We start from the raw sequence: 25,617 nt of genomic DNA on the forward strand, positions 1-25,617 counted from the left end.
ATTTAAAAGGCTTGGGTATTTTGTCTTTTTTTTTTTATAAATTGTGTCCCTGTGGGATTCTTTGATGGATTCTTCAATTTTTCCTTCCTCTGTGCATCATGCATTTACAAACAAACTTTTAAAAAAAATTAGTTCTTCCATGTGTCTTGTTAAATAAAAGGCTTGCAACATTGTAGTTATCAATGGATACCACATTATCTTCTTGCTTTTTATTTTTATTTTATTTTTTTAGGATTTTGCAAGGCAAATGGGGTTAGGTGGCTTGCCCAAGGCCACGCAGCTAGGTAATTATTTAGTGTCTGAGGTTGGATTTGAACTCAGGTACTCCTGACCCCAGGACTGGTGCTGTATCCACTACACCACCTAGTCACCCCTCTTCTTGCTTTTTAGATTGGAGGCTATATAATGCTTATTCATCTCCTCTTTCTTCAACACCAGTAAGATCTGGAAAAGGTATTTTAAAATTAACTTTTGCCTTAAAAATAAGGTACTCCCAATGGCCATTAGATCTGGTCAATTTAGAGGATTAATTTTTACTCTACCCTCAGAAGGTATTGGGGAGCAGGTTATAGAGACACAAAAAAGGAGGACAGTAACTTTCAATGAACCTTAACATGATTCCAGTCAATTTACAAACATTTATGAAATACATATATATATATATATATATATATATATATATATATATGTATATGTAATGTGCAAGGTAGTATGGCCACAAAACCCAAAAATCAATTGATCCTTGTTCTGCAGGAGCTGAGGGTTTACTGTTAACCATCGGACAAGATGGGGAGAAATGAAAAGTGCATAAAAGACATTCCAACAGGGCAGTGGTCCAGCCACGGATCCTCCTCCCACTGGCTCCCTTCTAGACCTGCCTCTGCAGGTTCTCTATCCTCCAACACATACACACTCAAATGGACTTACTTCACCTCCACATTTTAAGTAATGTCACATAAATTATCTGGAGCTCTCTGGAGTCTACTCTTTTCAACAATTTTTTGGGGATTTAAGCCAACAACTCAGCAAAAATTATAACTATTTTTTTAACCATTTTAGGAGACAAAGTCATGACGGGTAAATCCCAAATTAGTTATGATCCAAAGTGCATTGTTTAACCATGTCAGGTCTCAGGGAAAGCAAAATCTGTTCTGTTCTTTAAGTGATCATCACTAGAATGACACAATAATAATTTGCAAATAAGCTTTTTTATTTCACTAACTAAATTCTGTTTATGTTTTGGTTCAGTTTGTAGGCTTCTTATTAATCAAAAATTAATCTTCTAAGTCAAGGGTCAGCAAACTATGGCCAGGATAACATCTGGGGCCTGTTTTTTTATGTTGCTAGTGAGCTAAGAATGGATTTTTTTTTTTTAGGTTTTTGCAAGGCCACACAGCTGGGTGATTATCAAGTGTCTGAGACTGGATTTGAACTCAGGTACTCCTGACTTACAGGGTCCATGCTTTATCCACTGTGCTACTTAGCCACCCCCTAAGAATGGATTTTAAATTTAAAATACAATTAAGCTTTATTTTAAAATGTAAATACCACTTCTAGCTCTCTCTCTCTCTCTTGCTGATGACTACCTTTGGCTAACTCTTGTTCTAAGTTCTAGGTACTTTTTCCTTCAATACTGCTCTGTTCACTCTGTGTCCTCTTATTTGAACCTTGTTTTCTAGGCTATTTTATATAATGGTACACTCATCTGATAATGTTACTAAAGAGGTAAAATGGCATTGTGGGTAGAGGACAGGGCTTGGAGCCAGGAAGACCTGGGTTCAAATCCTAGCTCTGATCCATATGAAATATGGATCCAGGCAAATTACATTACAACTTCTCAATGTCTTTGGCAGCACTTCAGAAATTGAGATCACCTCCTATCATTCGTGTTACCCATCCACCATCTGTGAACCAATTGCCACATGCAGGGTAGCCACGTCAGGAGAACGGAAGCCACGAGGCCCCACAGGAAGAGACAAGATAGAACATTCCAGGCAAGTCAAACCTCCACTGTTATCTTGACTATAAACTCCCTTCAGAGCCTGAAGAAAAATCTCAGGACCTTGAATCCCAAAACCTTGGGAATAGCTATGCTTCCAGCCTCATGCCCTCAGCCATCATCCTGGGAGGGAATTCTTGTGGAGAAGGAGCCTGGCAACCACTCCTGCAGGGGTTGCAGCCACTGAAGATCAAGAAAGGAAAGTTCTTGCCACCAAAGTCTTTGGCAATGTCAGACAGTTTAACATCAAAAACTGATAGGATACTATCATTGGAAATCACATTAAAGAAGAGGCATCACCATTTCTATTACCACAGAACCCTAAGGACAAATGGGACATTTTCATTTACTTTGTATGAAACCATTCATGTGGACTGTCTGACTTTTTTATTTGCATCCCCAGTCTCCTACCCTCCCTCCCTCCCTCCCTCCCTTCCTTCCTTCCTCCTTCCCTTCTTTCCTCACTCCTCCTCCTCCTTCTTCTCTCTCTCTGTCTCTCCTTTTCTTTTATCCTTCCTTTCCTTCTAGACTAAAACAATGAACCATAGAAAGGCACCTTCTCTTCTCTTCTCTTTCTAAACCTGTTTCTTCCCTAGGAGTCACTCACATTTGCAGGCATCTGGAGCAGAGAAGGGTTTCTGGAGGTCCCGATAGAAGCCTGGCTTGCATTGCTGGCAATATTGGCCTTCCGTGTTGTGCTGACAATTGTCACACACTCCACCACTTCGATTTCCTGAAGCTCTCCAAACATTCTTGTCAAAATGGCAAGTGTCAGCATGGCCATTGCACTTGCAGCCTGGGAAAGAGAAGAGAAGGAAAACAGGGTTAAAAATGAAACAGAAATGCCAGTTGAAATAGGATTTCTTGAAACTCAGAACATTAAGGGGTAGTCAGGGTAAACTGGGTGCCTGTTTTTAAAACACCAAAACATCATCAGCTTTTTATATTTTAAGAAAACTGACAATGTTAAAATTTATTTGTTAAGCAAATAAACTGTGGAACATCACTCACACTTCCAGGGTGGAGATTTTATTAGAGAGGAAGTTACTATAGACCAAAATGTCTCACATCTTTACAATGAGGGTAAAGCTGCAAAAAGCCTATAGTGATCACGGCCTAGGTCTGGGCATCCCTCAGCCCCAATCTCATGGCTCTGACTGCTTTAATGGGTAAGCCATTTGATCATTTGATAGCTTGGAAACTAGTGCAGCATGAGTACTTATGAAAGAGATGCTGATCTTCTGATTCTCCCCCTGCCCCCAGATGTTCCTGCGGCCCTGTCTCAGGCTCTCTGCTTTGCCTACATAATCTACCTTGCACTACAAAGCATGCCTGAGTCCCCAGACTCGACCTCAAGCCCACGAAGGCAGGAACATCTCAGCTTCATCCCTGTATCTTTGGGGTCTAGCCCACCGCCTTGAGTCTAGGGGTTTAATTGCTGAATTTGTCAGCTGTTGGACATTGTTGAAGCTAACCCTCAAGAGTTACCTCCAAAAGATCTAGTCAAAGTGCAACAAATATAGAACTAACGGTCCTCAGAATGTTTCTGGGGTGCGGCTGAACTAGAGGATGACATTAGGATTGAGAAATTCTAAATTCTTATTATAAGCCAGCTACCATTAGCTTTCAAGTTCAAATTTCCCTAGAAATATTCCTTAGATTATCTTTCAAAAGATTCAAGATGCATGCTTGCCTTTCTTTTATCTTAATGAACTTAAATGAGCCCTGGTTTCTACAGAAAGGGCCAGATTGGCACTCGAGGAAATTGGGAAAAATGCCATAAACTATTTTAAGGGATTTAGATTGATTGCAATTCCGCTTTAAAGTATTCATACTATTGTTTTTCAGTGTTTCCTTGATACATGATGCTTCTCTGTCACAGTTTTAATCTTAAAAACTCCAAAAACCTGGTAAGGAACATTTAAAGAGACTATAATGATCACTAACATTTCTTACAACAGAAATAAGAGTCCTATCTTTAATTGATGACTGGAAAGAAAGGACTCACAATACCCAGATTTAAATTTGACAGACACTAGGAAAATCTAAGTTTCTGTCAGGACCAGGACTTGGGGGTCAGTGGTTGGGACAGGTTGAGGCTGGGACTGAGAATAGAGGGGTCTGCCAACATGAGGTGAGTGGTCCTGGCAGTGAACACGAGGAGGGAGTCTAAGCAGTCAGTTGGTAACGATCAAAGGAGACAATTGAATGGCATGGGGAGGGCAGCAGTAGGAGGAGACAGTCCCTACAAAGAGGCTGAGACCAGCATCAGCACATCCAGGTGGGAGGCAGGCAACTGGTGGGGGGAGAGATCTAGCAGCCGAAAACCAGAAGTCAGCCCAAGGGGTTGGGGGCTGGGGGCAGGGGACAGGGCTTTAGGACCTAGTGAGAATAAGACTTCAGGGTTGCAGGACAAGGTAGAAAGGGAGAAATAGGACAGGGCTCTGTTATTAGTCCTGAGCTAACAAGGTGGGGGACCTGGTCAAAGGGCAGCACTATGAGAGCCAACATACAAAGAGCAAGAATAGAAGCGGCAGGGATTGTCTGAGTTTTGTCTTTGCTCCACAGGCCTACGGTTTTGCTGGCACAAAATGGGCACTGAGTAAATGTTCGACGAGTGAATCCTGGATTTTCCTCTTCTGAGGAAAATAAACAGGACAATTCCATGAAGGTCAGGCTGCCTACAGGAATATGTCTGATTTTTGAATGTTAATACAATTCCCTAGAGAGAAATTAGCACTGACTCCAGAGGAAGCATTAAGGAATCATAATCCTGGTCATCAAGCTCCTAGGCAGGGCCTAGAAGGAATGCTATAGTTAGAGATGTCATCCCACATCACCAGCTGCCTGACTACCTGGCTCACTGGAATCATCTTGGTGGGCTCCATGTGTGGTGCCCTGCTCATCAGAGACTTTAACAAAAACTTGAAAAATGAAAAAAAAAGGGTTTTTTTCCCCCTAAGGATGATGAAGTTTATAAGATAGTTTTAAAAGCACATTCTTTTAATTAAGCTGGAAAAATTGGAGGTGAAGCTGGAGAAGTGGAGCAAGAAAATGGTTGGAGCTGTCATGGTTGACCCCTCCCCAGTTCCTTTCCTTGGCCACTTTCTCTGGGCTGCCTGGAGAGGGTGGCACAGCCTATTATTTGGAATCTGGATTATCCTCCAAAGGTCCCTCATTGAAATCTTTCTTTGTCTGGGACACTAACAGCTTTGAGCACGTACCACTATTCATTTCATGTGTTGTTCCAGTTTGCTTTCCAAAATCAATCAATTAATTCAAAAAGTATTAAACAGGAGTTCTTTAGGCAAACTGTGCTGGGCCTGAGCATAGAAATATAATGAAATCATCCCCAGTTTTTAGGGGTTTACTTTCTCAAGGGGGGAAACAAGTACAAAATAATTATAAACAGAATAAATTCAAGAATAAATACAAATAAATAGAAATCAATGAATGAGGCAATAGATACAGACTACTCCTCAAAGCTAGGAAGACCTGGTATCAAAACTTACTGATTATGTGACCTGGGATCATTCATTTTCTATCTCAGTGTCCTAGGAAATTCTATAGAACTATGAATTGTGAAAAAATAATATTAATAATAATGAGAACTAGCATTATATAGCATTTTCTCTTAAAAAACATTATCTCATTTTATTCTCAAAAGAACCCTGGGAGGTAGGTGCTATTATTATTATTATTCCCATTTTACAGGTAAGGAAACTGAGACAGAAAGAGATTAAGTGATTTGCCCAAGGTCACACAGTTAAGTGTCTGGGCCTGGATTTGAACTCAGACCTTTTTGACTCTAGATCTGACACCCTTTCCACTGTACCATCCAGCAGATCTGTCTTGCTTGAGAAAATTTCATCACCATGGAGGGAGTCCCCTACACCGGTGAAATTATAGGTCTCATCTCTATCTGTAGTCTTGAGTGTAAAGTAGGGAGAGGGGAGGCAGAAGGGGAGGGAGCCTGAGCATGGGGGAAGCCAGTACAAAAGGAAAGAGATGGGAAATGGAAGAGCTTTCATGAGGTGCAAAGAGAGAAAATCAGCTAGGCTGGAGAGTGCTGGAGAAAGAGTGATGTAGACTGGGGTTGGAAATACAGGTTGGGGCCAGGTTTAGAGAGCTTTAAAATCCAAATAAAGGGATTTATTCTGTATCATTGGAAGTTCACTGAAGAAGGGGAGTCATAAGGTCAGATCTGTGCTTAAGGAAAATCATTTTAGCACTAGTGTGAAAAATAGACTAGAAAGAGACCAGAGAAACCAACAGATACGTGAAGACCATTTGGGATAAATCAGCAAAAATCAAGAAGTGATGAAAGCCTGTGTGAGTGGAAAGAAGGGTTAGATGCCAGAGATGTGAAAATAGAAATGGCAGGATATGGCAACTGATGAGATCTGAGGAGTGAGTGGCAATGAAGAGCTAAAGGACAATGCTGAAGTTCTGAATTTGGGATGCTGGAGAAGTGGTGGTGTCCTTGAAAGAAATAGGGATGCTTGGAAGAGGGAAGAAAGAATCTTTTCTGTCTGAAGTGTGTAGTATTGGAGATGGTTTCCGGACATCCAGTTTGTAAGTCTAATAGGTAATTGTTGATGTGGGGTTGAAGCTTGGTGGATTCTAGATGCCTAGATCTGAGAGTTATGGGCATAGTGAGAGAATTCAACTCAAGGGAGTTGGTGAAGTCACCAAGAGAACAAGAGTAAACAGAGAAGAGTGCCCAGGACAGGCCCTTGGACACATTTGGCGATGAGGGGGAAAGAATAAGGTTGGAAATTAGACAAAGAGGATGACTGAGACTGCAATTTGCTGAAGAAGGGAGGAGGACATACAATCGTGAGGGCTCATATTACTAGGGAAAGGACTTCATTGTGAGAGATTGTGGGGAAGGAGGAGACAGTGCAAGGGATTCCAAAGAAGATGACAGTTGAGAGCTAAATTGGTTAACTAGGGGGTTGAGATTTGGAAGGGGGGGATGGCAGGTGAAAATAGGGAAAATTCCATAAGAAAAGATAGAGGGGATGAAAGAACTGAAGATTTTGGTAAGTGTGAAAAACAGGTTTGGCAGGGATGAAGCCTAAAGAGAGATGGCACGACAGGAGGTGATGGTCACATAAAGGAATGTCAGAGTTCTTGATAGAGGAAGGGTACCACCTGTGGGCTAGTGGAGGAGTCCAGGGTATGACCATCCCTCTTTGGAGTTCAGGTGGAGTGGAGAAGCCATCAGGGATTGGCATTGGGCTCCCAAAGAGGACTGGAGCACTCCTCGTAGAATGGGCACCCTGACAGCCAGAAGAAGTAAAAATCATCTGTCTTATCCCAACCTGCTGCCTCTGAAGACTCAGGAGACAGGTGTCCCCAGGAGAGGGCACAAAGAAGGCTTCTGCGTATCTGGGATTTGTCACTTACTTACTTCGGCATTCGTTCGGGGCCCCCGTCTTGCCGTTTGCAGCCTGCCAGGGCCGGTCGTTGTAGAGGGGGGCACAGTGCTGGCAGTGGGAGCCGGCGGTGTTATGCTTACACACACACTTTCCATGCACCTACAACAAAAATAAACCAGAGCCATGATTGCAGGGGGTGCCAGGGAAGAGAGGGCTTCCCACAATCTAGGCCACAGTGTCTGGCTCGCCCCTCTTGATGTTTATTTGCTTTGAAGGATTAATTGCAATCCCAGCAGATCCTGTGTTCAGAGTATTTGGGGATTTTTTTGAAGATTGAACAACACATTTTTTTCCCTGATTGTTGGATGTGTGGTCCTAACTTGCAAGTTACAAAATTCAGGGTTTACTGAAGGCATTCAAAGCAAATTAACCCAGAAATCTGTCATCAAATCAACCAAAAAACATTTACTGAGTATTTATTATGCGAAAGATATTAGATTTGGGTGAGACAAAGAAATATGTTTTTGTTAGTACTATAGAAATACTTGGGGCTTTCTGAGGAGGCTGGTTTAGCTAAGGATGGTTAGCAGAAGTGGACTTGAAAAGCTAGAATTTACAGAGGAAGAGGGGAGAAGGGGAGGCATCACAAAGGAGGGAATTCCAGGAGCAAAAGGGAAGAGGCAGAAATCATTTTTGTGGATGTCTAGCTGTCATTTTGTAGCATGTTTGAAATGCTTTGAATGGATGCAGAGAAAACCCCTTAAGACCAAGCATTGAGGAGACGTAAAAAGAAAAAAAAAGGCAGCTCGATTCTATATACAGTTTTAAGGTTTGCACAGCACTTTACATGTGCTATTCCAGGTGATCTTTATGACAGCCTTGGGAACTATCATTAACCCCATTTTACAGATGAGGAAACTGAGGCTGGAGAAGGTTAAGTGACTTGCCCAGGGACATCCATCCACTAAGCCTAAGTCTAAAGCAGTCAATCTGATGATCCAACTTGCTGGCTTAAAATTCAAACCAGATGAAAGGGTCTTAAGGAGAGATAGGGACCTTGGCATTCAATCTGGAAAATGGATCTCCCAAAATAATAACCTACAGCTCTCAATGGTTCATGATCCCAGGGATGGCTTTTTTCAGTGCCTCTTGAATTCAGTGGTCCTTACAGCATTAACCAAAGAATCAGATAATTCTGATAAGCATTGTAGGGTTAAAAATATAATATCAAAATCTGAGATCTTACAGATTGTATGCAGAAAAACTCAGTAAGCTCAAGGGTTACCTTGATCTGAGGATCACTGATCTAAGTGTGCATGGTATGTAAAGCCAGGTGAAGGGGAACGGAGGCTGAATTTGCAATTACAGAACCTGGATTCACATCTAGAGCTGTCCATTATTAGTGGTCTGACCTGGGTCACCCAGTCACGGCTAATGCTCTCTCATCTGAAAAATGTGAATCATACTTGTAATACTTATGCCTGCCCAGTGGTCATGAAGAAAGTGCTTTTGCAGAAGTGCTATGTAAATATTAATTAGATCACTGGTTAAACTTAGTTTCTATTCATGAAATTAGAATAGTGTTCTGTATACAGCAAGTATATAATTTTTTAAAATAAATTTGTTGGTTGAATGAACAGTCCTTTAACTGTCCTCTCATGGGATAGAAAAAAAAGTTTTTCTTTTGGTAAAATGGGAGAAATGTGGACTCCAGTTGAATAATAACACCATGGGGTCATGATGCGGCAGAAGTCTCCAGTATATTTCAGAGATGCTCAGTCATCACCGTCACCAGGTGTGGCTAATGTAGGTGTGGTGGCAAGGTAGCACAGTGCAAAGAATTCAGACGGATTCAGGCTATGTCCTGGGCCCTCTTCTCTTCTCCCTCTAGATGATTTCTCTTAGTGAGCTCATTTCCCATGTCTTCAAGGATTCCCGGATCTCCTTTTTCTCTCTCCTGAGGTAACTAGCTGGTGCAGTGCATGGATCTGGGTCTGAAGTCAGAAAGACCTCAGTTCAAGTACTTACCAGCTGTGAGACTTCAAACAAGGCATTTAGTTTCTGTTTGCCTTAATCTAGTCAGACATGATTGAAAGACAACAGACCACCTCTCTCCTAGCTCCCAGTTGTGCATCTTGTGGGCATCTTGAATGAGATAAACTCAAGATGGTCCAAAATGAGCTTCCCGCTTCTAAGCTCTCTTCTTCCTCACTTGTGTAGTCTTCTAGAGGGCACCAACAAGGTCCTGATCACGCAGGCTCACCACCTTGGCATCTTCCTCCACTCTATCTCTTACTGCTCATACCTACTCTTTTATTTTTAGATTTTTCAAGGCAATGGGGTTAAGTGGCTTGCCCAAGGCCACACAGCTAGGTAATTATTAAGTGTCTGAGACCAGATTTGAACCCAGGTACTCCTGACTCCAGGGCTGGTGCTCTGTCCACTGCGCCATCTAGCTGCCCCTTCATACCTACTCTTGCCAAGATCTATTGATGCCCTCTTTGCACCATCTTTTGCATATAGCCCCTTCTTTTCTTTAAGCAGGGACCCCGCTGGGGCAGACCTCATCCCCTCACCCCAGGTCCATTATTGGAGTCAACTGGCTTTTCTCCCTGCCTCAAGTCTGTCTCCACTGCTGTCCGTCCTTCACTCAGCTACTAAAGTGCTTCCCAAAACACAGGTCTGACCAGGTCATTTCTCCTGTGGCTCCCTATTTAAGGATCAGACATAAAGGCCTCTATTCAGTAATCAAACCTGGCCCTCTCCCACCTTTTTCAGACTTATCCCTTCCTCCCCACATTGTACCCCTCCATCTGTCTCCCAGTGACACTGGTCTCCCCAACTACCAACTCCAGACATTTTCACTTCCTGACCCCCATGACTGCCATGTTCTCCTTCTTCATCTCTGCCTCCTGTCTTCCTTGGCCTCTTTCAAACACCATCTAAAATTCCACCTTTCCCTATCTTCCTTCATGCCAGTGCCTTGCTAGTGGTGATTATCTCCAGTTTGTCCTGTTTAGATCTTGTTTGTACAGAGTTGGTCCTTAATAAATTGCCTGCTACCTGGACTTCCAGAGAAGCTACTCTGATAAGCACTAGTTGGGTTGGGAAGGTTAAATAAGGCAATCCATGTCAAAACGCCTTGATGGAACCATTAAGTTGTATTTGAAAAGCTGTAAGATGCAGAGGAGTTGGTTTTAGAGGCAGAAAGACCTGAGTTCAAGTCCACCACTACACATTTCAGAGCTGTATGACCTAGGGGCAGACATCTAAGCCCTCAGGGTCCTGGGTTACTTATTCTCCAAAACTAAAACTTGCAGAGGGCAGTGCTCTAGCTAGATTGATAGAGGAACTGAATTCCCTAACCACAGTTCTGGTCTCTCCTCCCTCCCCTGAAGAAGTGCTGCATAAATGTGGGCTATCGCTAAGCTCTGAAATTCCGTCTTTGGCCTCAGGTCCTGGTTCCCCAGTGAGGCCTGTCTTGGATGTGATCTTTTCAATGTGTCTACGGATTTGTGAGTATTCTTTGTATGGGTCCAGTTAGGTCTAATACCACTTGTTTCCATGTTTTTTAGCAACTAAAGTATCCTGGTAAGCTGAATGAGGGGGCAATTTCCAGTGCTTCTGAAGGGTGAAAGTCATGTCTAGGTATTTCCTCCTTTTTTCTGTTTTGTTTTGTTTTGTTTGTGGTAGGGCAATGGGGTTAAGTGACTTGCCCAAAGTCACACAGCTAGGTCATTATTAAGTGTCTGAGTCTGGATTTGAACTCAGGTCCTCCTGACTTCAGGACTGGTATAGGTATTTCCTTTCATTTATGCTCAGGTGTTTAGATCTGTTATTGTTATTGACTGCTTTTATTCATCTTTTTCACTTATCAGGAATGGGAATAAGCCTGTCTCACTACAGAACTTCTGTACTAGCAATTTCTTTGATAATGGGGCTTAATGACTCAACGTTCTTTTCTAACAAAAGGGAATCTTGGAGAAAAGGACTGAGTGAAAATCCTTCTCCAAGTCTGAAGATCTGAGTATCCCGAGGAGATGATTCCCTGGCCTGTGGAGAAGAGCAGAAGAGGGAGGGGAAGGAAGGATGCTCCAAGTATAGCTTGATCTTACAGCACCTTTGACACCTTGATCTTGCAGCATTCAGAACATAGTATGAGCTTAAGAAATACTTTTAAGAATTAGTCATTCTTGTGACAGATCTGTTGAAATGGCTGCATAGAATTAGAGGCAGAATTCCTAGAATTCTATTTCATCATGATAGGGCCATCAAAGAAGGCATTGCCTAGGGAGGACAATGGAGGACATGTTAATAGAGAGGAAAATGAGATCAAGGATATGGAATGGGGGCAATCATAGGGACGGAGCCCCCCCCGCCATGTGCTGAGGCTCGATTCTGTCCTACGAAATATGGGTGTCACAGAGGACTGAACTCCTCAGCCTTCTTCTAGTGAGCCAGGTATGTTCCACGGAGTGTGCCAGCGAGAAGGGCGGTAATGGGCTGGAAGGTTGAAAAGGTTGTGATTACTTGAATTATAAATAGAATAAATAAATGTTATGTATCTCAAGCATCCTGATGAAGTCCCTCTATCACCAAAGAAATGAGTCAAACCTCACTGCTTAAAATTCCATCACAACTGCAATATTTATATAACAAAAAGATTTCCAAGCCACCGTAGCTTTACACACAGTTGTTATGTTGCTTGATGGAGCCGCAGACTTGTGTCTGACAGACTCTATCTGCAAGGGGAATCCAGTTATCCAGAATAAGAACAGCTCTGAGAGTCCCCTGCCATCTCATGCCCAGGCCCCATTCCTGAGAAGCTGCCAAACTCTGAGTTGGGGGAAAGTCCCGATGCACAGGGATGGTTAATGGTGGGAGTAAGGGGTAGGAGCAGCAGCAAAACACAAGCTGAACTAAGTCGAATCCTGTGGAGACTTCCTCCCCTGCCTCTATTTAGGAATCTAGAAAGGCTTTGAGACTGGTCAACTGACAGAAAAACTGGTTTCCAGGGGACTGAACAAGTTATTTTTTAGCTTAGCAGAGACTTCGGAAAAAGGGAGAACGAGGGTCCCCTGCCCATCATGCTGGGGCTGCCCCCCTTCTTGTCCACTGGTCTACATCCATATCACGCTGACTGAACGGTCTGTTTGGGCCTGGTTCACAGGCACAGGGTCTCCTCTTTGCCTTTCTGGGGAGAGCAGAAGTCCTGAGTCAGGTCCTTTGTTTTGTGGACTACTGCCCAGTGGAAGATCATCATAGTGATGGTAGTGGCTCCTGTACAGATTACTTTGCCTTTTGTTTCAAGTGTTGCCCCAAGGTACTTCCTTCTCCCCTCCTGATAGTACAGCCCTCTTACACCTGTTTCAAAAATCCTCAATACAACAAAATCCCGGTACAAGAAAATGAACCAGAGAGCACCATATGTTCTGTTGTTACAGAATCTATCATGGAATCAGTTTATTTTTTCTACTGAAAATACTTTTTTTAGAAAGGGAAAATAAAGTTTCAAAAACTTCACATAACATTATTCACTTAATCTTCACTACAACCCTATGAACTTATTTAATCATCCAATTTTACAGATGCTCAAATCTAGGCTGAGGGCGACCAGGTGATTTGCCTCCTAGTTAGGTAGCTAGTGAATGTCCAAGGTGGAATCTGAACCTGGGTATTTCCTCATTGGACTATAGATATTGTCTATATTTTGTATATGATAAACAGTAATTGAATTTTTGTATAATAGCAGAAGTTTAGAGGAGTTGTGGTTGTCAGGAACCTTTATAGATATCTAGGTCATTCTCCTTACTTTTAGGTATCTAACCACAGGACCATCATGGATTAGCACCTCAAACAGATGCTAGCAGCATCTGACTCTGTTTCCACCAGCTGACTAAAACCAAGGAATCAATAGTTATTAACAACTAAGTCCAAGGGTTTATTCTGTAGGGAATCCAAAGAAGTAAAAGACATCGATTGCCCACAAGAAACTCAAGTTTAGTTTGGGGAAAAAAAGATACATTCGCAAGAAAAAGTTTCTTAATGACGCAAGATAAGAAGTGGTTCAAGTCCAAATAAGTGAAGAAAAGTTCAGAAAAGGGAGAATTTGGAGGAAAGAATTTAAGTTAGATCTGGAAGGATGGGTAGAAGTTCCATCAACAATGAAGGGAATGAGGCAAGGGAGAATGTCTTCTGTTTATTAGGGATAAAGAAAGGAAAGGCATGAGGGTGGCATAATAAAAGCATTTGGCGGCTGCTGAGAGCTTGTGTTGAGCAACTGGAGAAGTTGGAAAGGTAGCTTAGAATTAGCCAGTGGAGGGCACTGAATAGTAAACTAAGGGCTATGTGTGAAGAGCCATTGAAAGTTTTTGAACATGGGAGTAACACATCTTTCTTTAGCTCTTCCTTTGGTCCTCTTTTATATTGTTCTCTCTTATATTCTTTGTTTCCCCCCCCCCCCCCCAGTCTATGTCCCAGGATTGTGAATGCGATTCAAACGTATAAAAATGAATTTAAAAAAATATCTGACTTTTTGTTATCTTCATTTTGTACCATTCTTGATCTTGGATTTGTTTAAGGTTTATCTTACACTACGAATTCCAGGTTTGGGAGGCCATAGATATCCCAGACGTCATCTCATCAAACATTGACATGAATCACGGGATGCCGAAGACGGGTCATTTCCCTCCCTCTTCCTCCACTCCCACCCCCCAGGGAGGACCTCAGAGCATTCCCTTGCTCCCACATGCTGAGGATTTGGAAAAACCTCCCAGGGTCTGAATAATGTCTGTCCAGCAAATTTTTTTGTATACAAAAAAATTCAGGGAGCTGTCATTTTGACAAGGTACCAAACATAGCTGTAAATCATTACCTAGAGTATTTAAAACAAGAAATCCTTCCTCAGCGATACAAGTATTACTGTTCAAGCTTGAGGGATCACCCACTATTTGATGCTCGTGAAGAATGTGCAAGTAAACTAGGTCTTCATTGAAAAAAAAAAGACACTTCAAGAATAGGAGACTTGAGTATACTAAACTGATCTGACTTGGTCCACAAGTGATTAGAGAAGGATCATGCAAATGGGGTTAGGTAAATAATGTTTGGGACTGACCCTATTAAGCATAACTACTGAAGAACTCTGTGCCTATCTGTAGAGTTGCAACATTTGAAACCTACTCGAATGAACAGATTACAATTCCCTTTTGTCACCAACATTCTTTTATATTTTGGGAGTTCTTTAAGCCCTCTCTTAGACTGGGAATTTTTTCTTCTTCTTAGTTGACGTCAAAAGTGCCCCTGATCAAATCTGGTCAATAGTGATTAACTAGTGTACCATGCAAGAGGGGTAAGAGTCCCTCAGTGGTCCGCTCTGGTCAGACTCCAGCTGTGATGGGCACTTTGGGGTACTCAAAGCTAAGAGAGAGGCCTTGCCCTTGAGGATCTTAACTTCTACCAGGAGGCTATAACCTGCATGAGTGTAATCAAAACAACGAGAAGAGGGAGATAAGGAAAGGCCAGAAAGAAATGGTAGTGAGGCTATGCTTTGGAGAAAGGGTTTCCCCTAAGGTAGAAGTGAAGAAGGAGGGTATTCTAGACATGGAGGACCCCTTTTGCAAAGGGATAAAAGTGGGTATGTATGAACAGCAAATAGGCTGGTCTGACTGGAAGACAAAGTAATGAGAACTCACTATAAGAATCAACTATGATAGCTGAATCCTATGTTCAGTTAGAGGCTCCCGATTTTGGGAGGGATAAATTGGAATCTCCCAAGGAAAGCATCCAGATAGAAACCATATCACATGAGAATTGGTTGAAAAAAATGGTTACATTTAGCCTGAAGGGAAAAAAGATGGGGTGGGTGGGAGGGGAAGCAGATTTGAGAATGACAGATTTGGGGGGGCAGGGAGTTGATTGTTATCTCTAAATATTTGAAGGGCTGCCAAGTGGAAGAAGGATTAGATTTATGACTCTGTGGCTCTAGAGGGCAGTATGAAGACCAAGATCAGAAAGTATCGGTGAAAACTATTAAAAATGTAATTATTTGCCTTGTAAAATAGGGAGCACTCTGCTAGTAGAAGTGTTTGAGCAAGGATAGATAATGACCTGTAAAATATAGTGTAGGAAACTGCACTCAAAGGTCCGTTACGGTTCCTTCGAATCTAAAATTCTAGGAATGAGATTTTTTTCTTCTCAGACACTTGTATAACTGTTTTGATACAGAGACTCCTACAAGTTTGTGCCCAGAATAACTGGTAATCAGAAGTCTAGTGTAAGGAAAAGAAATTTTCTTGTTCAAACAAGAAACAAATTAATACTCAGCTACTTTGGTAACAGAGGCTGAATGAAAGAATCATGCAAATTTTGGATCAATGGTTTGATTTTTCTGGGCCTCACTTTCCTTATTTGTAACATGAGACTGCCAGGTTAGATCACTTCGAAGATGCTCCTTCTGGTTTTATGATTGTGAGTCCAAGACTGCAGGTCAAGGTAGTGTAACTTTCCTATTAGTGAGCATTGAAAGGAGGGAAGATCTGCTCTAGAACCATTCCTATTAGAGAGAGCTGAGGCATAGCAATCCTATGCAGCTGTTCTAGCAATTCACCCCACAGCCTACTAGTTAGGATTGTATTTTTCTATATCCCATAAAAAGCAAACACAGGGAAATTGCCCTTCTAATCCCTAGTATATGGCAGCCATTGAGATATGCCCTATACATATATATATATATATATATATATATATATATATATGTATGCATATACATACATATAAACATTTATATTTTTCTTTCCCTACTCTATTCCACTTTTCAGACTGTCCCTGAAACAGAATGAAGACTTTTCTAGCTGGCAAACAGTGTTACCAAAAATGGCCTTCTGGCTTCCAAGATAGGTTACCCATTCTTTTGACAGTGATTTTATGTTACAGAAATTCATCAAAATAAGATTAGAAAGGTCGGGATCCAATGTGGTCACTACTCCTGGAGAATTTAACAGAATCCTTTTATTAGTAGATCTAGAATAAGTTTCCAAGATATTTCCTAGGAAAGCTCACAGGATTATTGGATCTCCAATTTAGAGCTGGTAAGATCTCAGAGGTCACCTAGTCTAACCCCCTATTTTATACATAAGGAAACAGAGGCCAAGGGAAGAGCTCATTTTCAAATGTTCATTGAAATGAATTTCCCACTTCTTGATCTACTGAAAACTATAATAGAAACAAATGGGGATACATTATTTGCTTTATAACCAATTTTTCAGGAACTTATCTAATATGTAACATCAGATCCTGAATTTATAATATTGTACCCACTTCTGTTCCATGTTATTTTTAATCATTTTCTCTTATTGGAATACTATATGAAATATTAATTAGTTTAGCCTATATTAACATTGGAATTTCAGGAAATGAAAGATAGGAATGCCGCCTTATCTTTATCTCCCACCACCAAATGCCTTTTTAAAAGATGACTTTAAGCAATTTATGAACTGCCACCTTATGAGAACAAATAATTTAAAACTGGAAAATAGCACATCAGTAACTTGGAAATGATGTGATTGGGGAAAAATATTTTTCAAAGAGGAAGTGTGTCCCTTGTAAAGAAAAGGATCAACTTCTAAGAGAACGAATATCTTATGCATGAAAAGATAAAAGTGACAATAATAGGCTAGCCTGTTGAAACCTGCTCTTTTTATTCGGTACAAAAAAACATGATCAACAATGTAATAACATGACCCTTCATGGAAAACATACTTTGTGAGAAATTCTCAAAACTTTGAGTCAAACATGCCTTCTTTGAACTAGAAGTTTGCTTTTAACAGAACAGAGGGTGCAATGTGAACACCAACCATAATTGAGTCTAAAGGCAAAGTTTGCATGAGTCACCTTGCAGGAGTTTGGATAAATCCTTGCCTATAAATATGGCATATGGAAGTAATAATGTAAACACTTGAACAACTCTCTTTCGTGCTCCCTAATAGATATTTGATTCTAGAGAAAATGGTCCTTGTCAAGGCAGCATGGACAGTAAGAAAATATACTCAAAGGGTAAAAATAACATTATGATCAAAGTCATGGCTTGTTCACCATTTTTCAAATCTCTCCATCACAAAGTTAGAAATTCCACTGAAGATTTTACTCCATTGAGTCCTGAAGACTGTTCTGTCATCTGGACTAATTTATTAAAATGCAGATGCCACAGGAAAGGGAACATATTACACCATCATCAGTTAAGAATTGAGGGGATTGTGGTCACTAACTGCTTTGTTTGTACCACTGAATAGAACTCCTAATCTTTGCATAGGGGAGATAGGAGCTGTCAGAAGACAGGAAAGACAGTGGGGGGAAAAGATGGTCAAAAAGCTAGATGAAAGGATGCCAGTGAAAATCTTTGCCTACTTTAAAAGTTTGCCTAAGACTGGTCTTGGTTAGATGACATAGGGGAAAAGTGGATCAGGTGAATATAAGTAAATTTTACCAAGAAAGAGAAAAATTTCAGCCTGGGGATTAGAAAACCTCCACTGTTATTCACAAGATTAACTCTGTGGAGAACCTGACTTCTGAGTTTTACTTACAGGAAGTATGGAATCCTAATTGAAGATTCTCCCAGGGTGTCTTCAGCAGACTATTCCCTTGGGCTGCTTGGTAATTTATGCTTGAAGAATGTTTAGCTTTTTAAAAGGTTTCACTGTCTAGAGGGGTATCTTCTAAGTAGTACTTTTCTTTTTGTGAGGGCTGTCTGGTCCATGCACCTGGGTAAAGAAAGCTTGAATAATTCTCATTTGGGTTTGATATCTGAGGTCCATCCAAAATCACGGGCCTGTCTTGGGAGCTCAAAGGCAGATTCTATGATCCTTCTAAGGAGAGGGTCTTGTGCATTCAGGTGAAACATCTCAATGTCTCTTACGGACACTTCTAAAAACCCCAGTTCTGTTTATTTTTAAACATTAACACAGAAGTGTGGATAGGATCCTAATAAATAGATTTCCAATCTGTTCTTCCCTACTGTGGTCATTATCCCACCATATCTTCATAAGCTATTACTATTCTTATCAGATAACATCAGCAACATTTTAGGAATGTCCTCTCATGTAATAACTAGATGACTTTTGTAGTCAGTTTTTATTTAGATTATGAAGATGATAAATGATAATTTCATGAATATTCTAATGTTTGAAAGGGGCTCTTTTCAGATTTAAGCTTCTGGCTTATTTCCATTTTTTCATGTAAAAACATTTGTATATCCTAAAGTTTTCATATGTATGTCCAAATGTTACTTCATCTGAGAAGTGAATACTTTTGGCATAGGAAACTACTCTAAAGAGGCTCAGAAATAGTGCCAACTTTCCCGCTCCACGAAAACAAAACAACCACCAAAAACTCTAAATGGTGCAAATTCTGAGTGCCTAATATTGTTGTTTAGTTGTAATGTGATTTAGAATAAGGAACTAGAAATCAAGTCTGGCAGTTTATATAGTTCAAAATATGTCATAGACCACCCCAGGAGTAACATGGTTTAGTGCAGAGGTCCTTAACCTGGGGACTATGAACTTAATTGTTTTTTATTTCAATATTTTTGGTTTCCTTTTGTTATCCTATATATTTTATTTAAAGTATTTAAAGGCATTACTCTGGGGGGGAGTCCATATGTTTTAACCAGGCTGTCAAAAGGGTCCACGATACATAGGAAATCTTATTTAATGAATAGAGGGCTCGACTTAGGAGTGAAGAAGATCTGGGTTCAAATTCCATCCATGACTATTAGTAGTATGACCACAGGAAAGTCTCTTTTGAGCTTCCCAATTTATAAAATACCTTCTAGTTTCATTATCTATAAAAAGGAATAATAATTCTTTAAGTATCTACTTCATAGGAACATTGTGCTGGATAAATAATGACTACAAAGAAGATTGCAAATTTTAAAGCACTATTATCTGCAGAGAGCAAAAAGAAAGAAAAAAGCTAGAACTTGTCCAAGGAGAGAGAAAATTTTGCTCAATCTGCATAATTTAAAAAACAAGTCAATTAAAAGCTGGCATGTTTTAGGGATTTAAAAACTACTTAATAATAATAATAATAATACCACTTTAAAATTAATAGATGAAAGAATGTTTAAAATTTTGTATTGATTTTTAATTTACACTTAGTTCAACAGAAATGATTTTAGAATAGGGCATACTTTTGAATTCTGGGATGCTAAAAATCTGTGGGAGGGGATTCTTCATGCTTTGTTCACCTTTAATAGAGCAAAGAAGGGGCCTACCTTTTCTGGGCTGAGAATCTTATTTGCATTTATGAAATATCACCTCTTTTGGAAAACACAGCTTTCAGATTGTCTTTTCCATGCCTATTTCATTAATTAACAAATCATATTTCTGCTATGACTTATCTTACTACATATAGTGAGTTAATGAGGTTTTCTTTTTTTTTAAATCACATTTACTTAAGGATTTACTTTGAAAAATGCCATTTCAAAGGCCATGATTGTAGCTAAGCAGGTTTGAATACCCTACATTTTCAAGACCTTATTCCAGTAGCTTCCTCTTTTTCAGGATCATCGAGCCCTTTATTTTCCCTCTGGGCACTGTAATAAATATTTCTGCCATAAAAATGCAAATAGCATTGGACTAAAAATTGTAATACCCAGGAGGGTTATGAAGATTACACTTAGATAAGATCACACTATTGCTTACTTGGGAGATTTTTCTGTTATTACTTCACTGCATAGACCTGTTCCTTATTTGTTCTTTGTGTATCATGTTACTAGGTGAGCATGTTGCATTTGTTACCTTTGTTGATGATCCACTAAGAAAGCCAGAGCAGCTGAGCGATGGAATACAGGGCAGTTAGAGCTGGAAAGAGCCCCTAGAATTGCACCAGCCCCCCCCCCCCAACAATCTCCAGGTTTCATGCAGACAGCACCATGAGGCAGACCCTGAGAAACTAGTATAATCAACCACTGGTACAGGGCTGATACTCTCAGGAGAGGAAAGGAGAGCTTTGAAAGTGAGCTAAATAAGACCTCCTTGTGATGAGGGAGTATGGTTTCAGAAAGCCATATTTTTTTTCTGAATGGCTGCCCCTAGATGTCTCAAAGATGTCCCTGAGCTAAGTCTGGGGCATTAGGATGTAGTATAAACTGCCTCAGGTCTTGGGCACAAAGAATACTGAAAGATTTCATAAAGATACATTTGCCACAAGATGAGTAATAAAAGTAATTTTTCTGTTCCATCAGATTAAAATATATATACCTATTTATATACGATTGATCAAAGACATATATGTATCTAAAGATATGAGTCTTGTGTACAAGCATGTGTGTGTGTGTGTGTGTGTGTGTGTGTGTGTGACTTAAATTACAAAGTGCCTTCTAGAATCAGAAAGCCCATTGGCCACCTGACCTTTGGGTTTGACTGAGATTTTTGGCACTTCTGTCATATCTCAATTTTTTTTCATAGTAAATACAGCAGAGTTTTGGAAGTAAGGATGGAAAAAATAGGAAGAATTATCAAAACATATTTAATATGATTTTTTTGGAAAGAAGATGACAAAATACTTGTTCTCAAACTCTTACCTGAGGATTATAGTAAAGTATTAACATACTTTTTGTATGTTAAAAAAAAGTTCTTTAATGTATTTTCTCTGAGACTTAAAATATCAAAGGTTTTCAAATATGTCACTATTGGTTTTGCAAGCAATCTTTGCTAATCCTGTTATTTAAAAGACAAACATCATTTGTCATGCCTATCATTGTCTCTTTTTAGACTACAATAAATCATTTTTCCTTTTGAAATCAAGTTTTGCCCACTAAAGTAACGTAAACTTTATAGAACTAAGCAAATGAACTGCCACTTATGGTTAGTTATCTCTTGGTTGACAAATGGACTCCTGGGAGCCATATAATCTCTTTTTGGATACTTGGGTTCCAACACATAAGCATCATAGGGTAGGTAAAGTCTGTGATAATTTCTCACACAGTGTTGTTCCCTATTCTTTTTTTTTTTTTCAGGTTTTTTCCCAAGGCAATGGGGTTAAGTGGCTTGCCCAAGGCCACACAGCTAGGTAATTATTAAGTGTCTGTTCCCTATTCTTATTGGACTATCTATTTAAAATCAATTTATACACTTACCATATCAAACATGTTTTAAAAAGGTAAATTAAGTTCACAAGGAAAATACCCCCTCCTCCCAATTTTTAAAAACATAATTAGCTAGTAGCACTCAAGAATTGTGACTGAAATGGAATGTCGTTCAACGGGACGTCATTTCAATTACAGGGTCCTCACTTGTAGATTTTTGGAGGACATGGCATCTTTTGAAAAACTCTAGCTGTTTTTGTGCATAGCACTAAAATCCCAGGGCACCCATAAGTTGCTTTTTTATGATCCCACAAAGATCCTGGGGTGGTTTGCCATTCCTTCTCCAGCTTATTTTACAGATAAAGGAACTGTGGGTTAGGTCACTTACCCAGGGTCACATCGCTTGTAAGCATCTGAGGCAGAATTTGAACTCAGGCAGATGAATCTTTCTCATTCCAGGCCTCACCTTCTATCTACTATGCCACCTAGCTAACCTTAATACTAGTTGATAGTATTGACTAATTGTCTAATGCTTTTCTATTTCTTTGCTGCTGAATCTCTTGCTTATGTCTGGATTGTTCTCTTCCCTCATTTCTGTATCTAGGATTCTTGAATTCTTTCTCAATATAGAGGTTGCATTACTTGTAGAATGTGAGCTCCTTAAAGGCAGGCATTGTTTAAAAAAACTTATTTTTTTGTTCTTTATCTTCAGTGCCTAGCACTATTCCTGGCACATCTTTGGATTTAACTGACAAGTGACAACCATGGCCTTAACACCTTATGGGGCTCTTCTCTTGGGTGTGTATCTGTGTTGTTCCAGGACCCTGGTAGTAATCATATAAGTGTGGGCTATTATTATGGTCAGATTCTGCCATGGAATTAGGGGTATAGTGAGGTTGAAGGGGGTTCAAGACTTGGAATTAGAAGAGGAGGGCTCAAATTCTACCTTGGACACTTGCTTGCAGTGTGACTTGGGCAAATTACTTGATTTCCTTGGACCTCAGTTTCCTCAACTGCAAAATAAGGGGTTGGCCTTGATTGCTTCTAAGCTCCTTTCTAGTTCTCAATCTCTGAACCCATGAAACTGACTCTCTGGATTTAAAAATTGGATTGGGGGGACTATATTCCACCCTCCACTGGTACAAGGGAGTGGGGCTTACAATTAGGGATTAGTAGCCCTGACCATCTTTGCTGCCTCTTTACTCACCAGCATTCCCTGGTCATACAGACTCACCAGAGGAGTCTATAGTACTTGTTCTAAATTTGACTAAGGGATTTGACAGGGGTCTTTCCAAGTCAAATGTCTCACTACCCATGTCAAGTTACTAGGGCAGTTTCTACAATGCCCATCAAAATCCGTATCTCTCAGTTCCTTTTATTTAATCACAGCTCTGGGTTGTTTTTTATGCTTCCCCTTATGCTTTTCATTCCACACTTCTTTGACTTTCTCAAGGTCACAAAACAATTCAGTGGCAAGGCTGGGAATAGAACTCCCAAGAGACTCCCAAAATACCAGAAGCCTCCATCTCAGAGTAGTGATGTCAGCAGGAGGGTTTCTGTCTCCCAGTAGCACCTACAAGACCTATTAAGGACCTTTTATAAAGGGTATAATTCCTCAGTGGGCAAACATCAACCATGACAACTTCTATTTCTATGTAGCCCATTTATATTGAATAAGTTTGTGGAACCAATAAAAAACAGAAATGCCAATATATAATCTATTGTATCAGAATCTGTAGCCATCAACCTGGCAGTTATTAAAAAGAATTTAGGTAAATGAGAGAAGGAAGAATCTAGTATAGCTCACTTTCTAAATTAACCACTGACATCTGAGGGAAAATTTGATAAGAGATTGGGGAAAAGTTTTGTGGTTTTTTTATCCTCAAGATCTTGAGAAATAAAAGGCATTTTTGTAATGATCTGGGGTTAAGGTGGAGTTACTGTGGGGGCATTCCTAAGTTTATTTTCTCCATTAACATGGAAACCTTCACTTTTTCACAGCTTTCACTTAGCTTTGGGTTGTTTTAAAGAAAAATTCATGGTCACACACTATTTTGTATTCTCTCAGAATGTTTTGCTTTTCCTTTCTAACTAACAATTTCCACTCATTTCTTTTTTTTTCTTGACAGCTCTGTTTGACTGTCACTAAGTATTCTATACTGTGCAAAGGCTGTTACAAAAGTTGACTTGTTTAAGATAAATGAGCCACTGAGTATTATACAAGAAGCCAGTTGCTAGGGCATGTTTCTTCTGCAGTCTTTTGTCATTGAATTCATTCATTCAAATGCTTCTTTTCATATCACAAATTTGTTTATTTCTTGGTGAGTCTTGTAAAGCACATTCTTGATAACTAATTACGCTCATGTAGAGTGTAAAAACAATGTTAGAAATGCTGACTTTTAAAAAGGTAACTTTGATATTTGAGAATGGAAGGATAGCTTACATTTATAGTTTTACAGTTACAAAGTACCTTCCACAATTACATTACCATCAACACATATGTGAAGCCTTGGAATGGACACATTTCAGATTCTTTTTTTTTAAAGTCATTTTCTTATCTTCCATCATCCCCAAAGTATTTATTTTATATAGGAAATTCAATCACTGGACTTTGAAAGTAATATGCTTTTTCTGGAAAATTCTTAACTGTTTGCCAACTTTTAAGAAGGTTTTAGATCGACAGTCAAATAAGATGCAAGATACTCATCTGTTGTCATATTAGTTACTATTTTGTTTTTTTGCTAGATTTTTAGGAATATGACTCAGCACAATTTTGTCATTATTCTCCAGGTTCTTGAGGCAGCTAAGTTTGGGTATGTCACAAAGGTTTGTCATAGTGAGCAGCACAGCAATAACTTCTATGTGCTTCCAACACTTATGTGTCTACTTACGATAGAGACTTCTAAAGGAAATCAAATTTTTTCAGAATTAAGGAGGCAAGACAGACACATTGAAAGTTTGACAAGCTATACTGCACATACACACATTAAGAAGGCATTCATGTATGCACATAATTATATATGCATACACATTTTATATATTTTTATCGATTTTTCTAACATATCTTTCTTTCTCATTAAGAAATTTGGAGGTATACTGATTTCTTCCATCAAACATTTCCAAGTCTCCGCCATCCTTAAAAAACATTCACTAGATTCTAATATTCCCTTGAGTTACAGTCTATATCCCTACTTCCTTTCTCACACAAACTCTAAGAAAAAGTTGTCTAAATTTACTTACTGACTTTACTTATTTTCCTCTCATTCACTCTTCAGCCCTTTTTAATGTTGTTCAACTCAATGTTGTCCCGACTCAACTGAAAATATGCTTTCCAAACTTTCCAATGATCTCTTAGCTATTTGTCAAATATTGTGATTTTTTTTTTCTCAGTCTTCATTCTCCCTGGTATATTTCCTGCATCTAACACTGTTGGTCATTTTCATTTTGTTTTTTTTAACTTTACATAAAATGTTCTTCTTCCCTACCACTATCCTCATATTAAAAACTCAGAGACAAAAGAAACAAAAACAAAACTTGTAACAAATAAACATAGTTATACAAAATGAAACCACATAACAACCATTTCCAACATTGCAGGTCTCTTTCTTCATTCTCAGTTCATTAGGTAACATGTTTTACATAGGTTTTCTGGAGATGTCATTGGTCACTGTTTTGATGAAAGTTCTTTAGTTTTAAAAATTGTTTTTCTTTATGATACTGTTGCTCTTGCATAAATTATTCTTCAGGTTCTACTCACTTCATTTCATGAGTTCATACTAACTAAAAGCCTCTGAAATTCCTTCTTTTGTAAGTTCTTATGGCACAACAATATTTCTTTACATTCATACATAACAATTTGTTTAGCCATTTCACAACTGAAATCTCTTAGATTCTATTTCTTTGCCTTTCTTTCCTTGCCTTCTTTTAATTTCTTTTGTAGGATCAGGTTTTGCTTGTAAACATTCTTTCTCCTGTTCTATTTTCCCTCTCAAAACTGCTCCACCCACATCCCCACTTCTTTTGTTTTTTGTCTGTTTGTTTGTGTGTGTTTGTGTGTTTGTGTGTGTGTGTGTGTGTGTGTGTCCATGTCCAAAACTCTTTTGTCTGGTTCAGATTAGAGAGAAGTTCATTTAATGACTGCTCCCAATACCCCA

At 39.6% G+C, this 25,617-nt stretch overlaps 1 protein-coding gene across 4 annotated transcripts in view; it reads right to left on the reverse strand.

Annotated features, from left to right (window-relative positions):
* NTN4 (netrin 4) overlaps window positions 1–25,617 on the reverse strand; it is a 188,178-nt gene that overhangs the window by 45,013 nt on the left and 117,548 nt on the right. For all 4 annotated transcript variants that reach the window (XM_074226614.1, XM_074226617.1, XM_074226616.1 and 1 more), the window contains exons 4-5: window positions 7,416–7,542; window positions 2,607–2,795 (exon numbers count right to left, since the gene is read on the reverse strand). In XM_074226614.1, coding sequence (XP_074082715.1) covers window positions 2,607–2,795; window positions 7,416–7,542 — 316 coding nt within the window. The remainder of the gene's footprint in view (window positions 1–2,606; window positions 2,796–7,415; window positions 7,543–25,617) is intronic.

Source organism: Macrotis lagotis, chromosome 2 (assembly GCF_037893015.1).
Source record: "Macrotis lagotis isolate mMagLag1 chromosome 2, bilby.v1.9.chrom.fasta, whole genome shotgun sequence".
NCBI classification, from domain to species: Eukaryota; Metazoa; Chordata; class Mammalia; order Peramelemorphia; family Peramelidae; genus Macrotis; species Macrotis lagotis.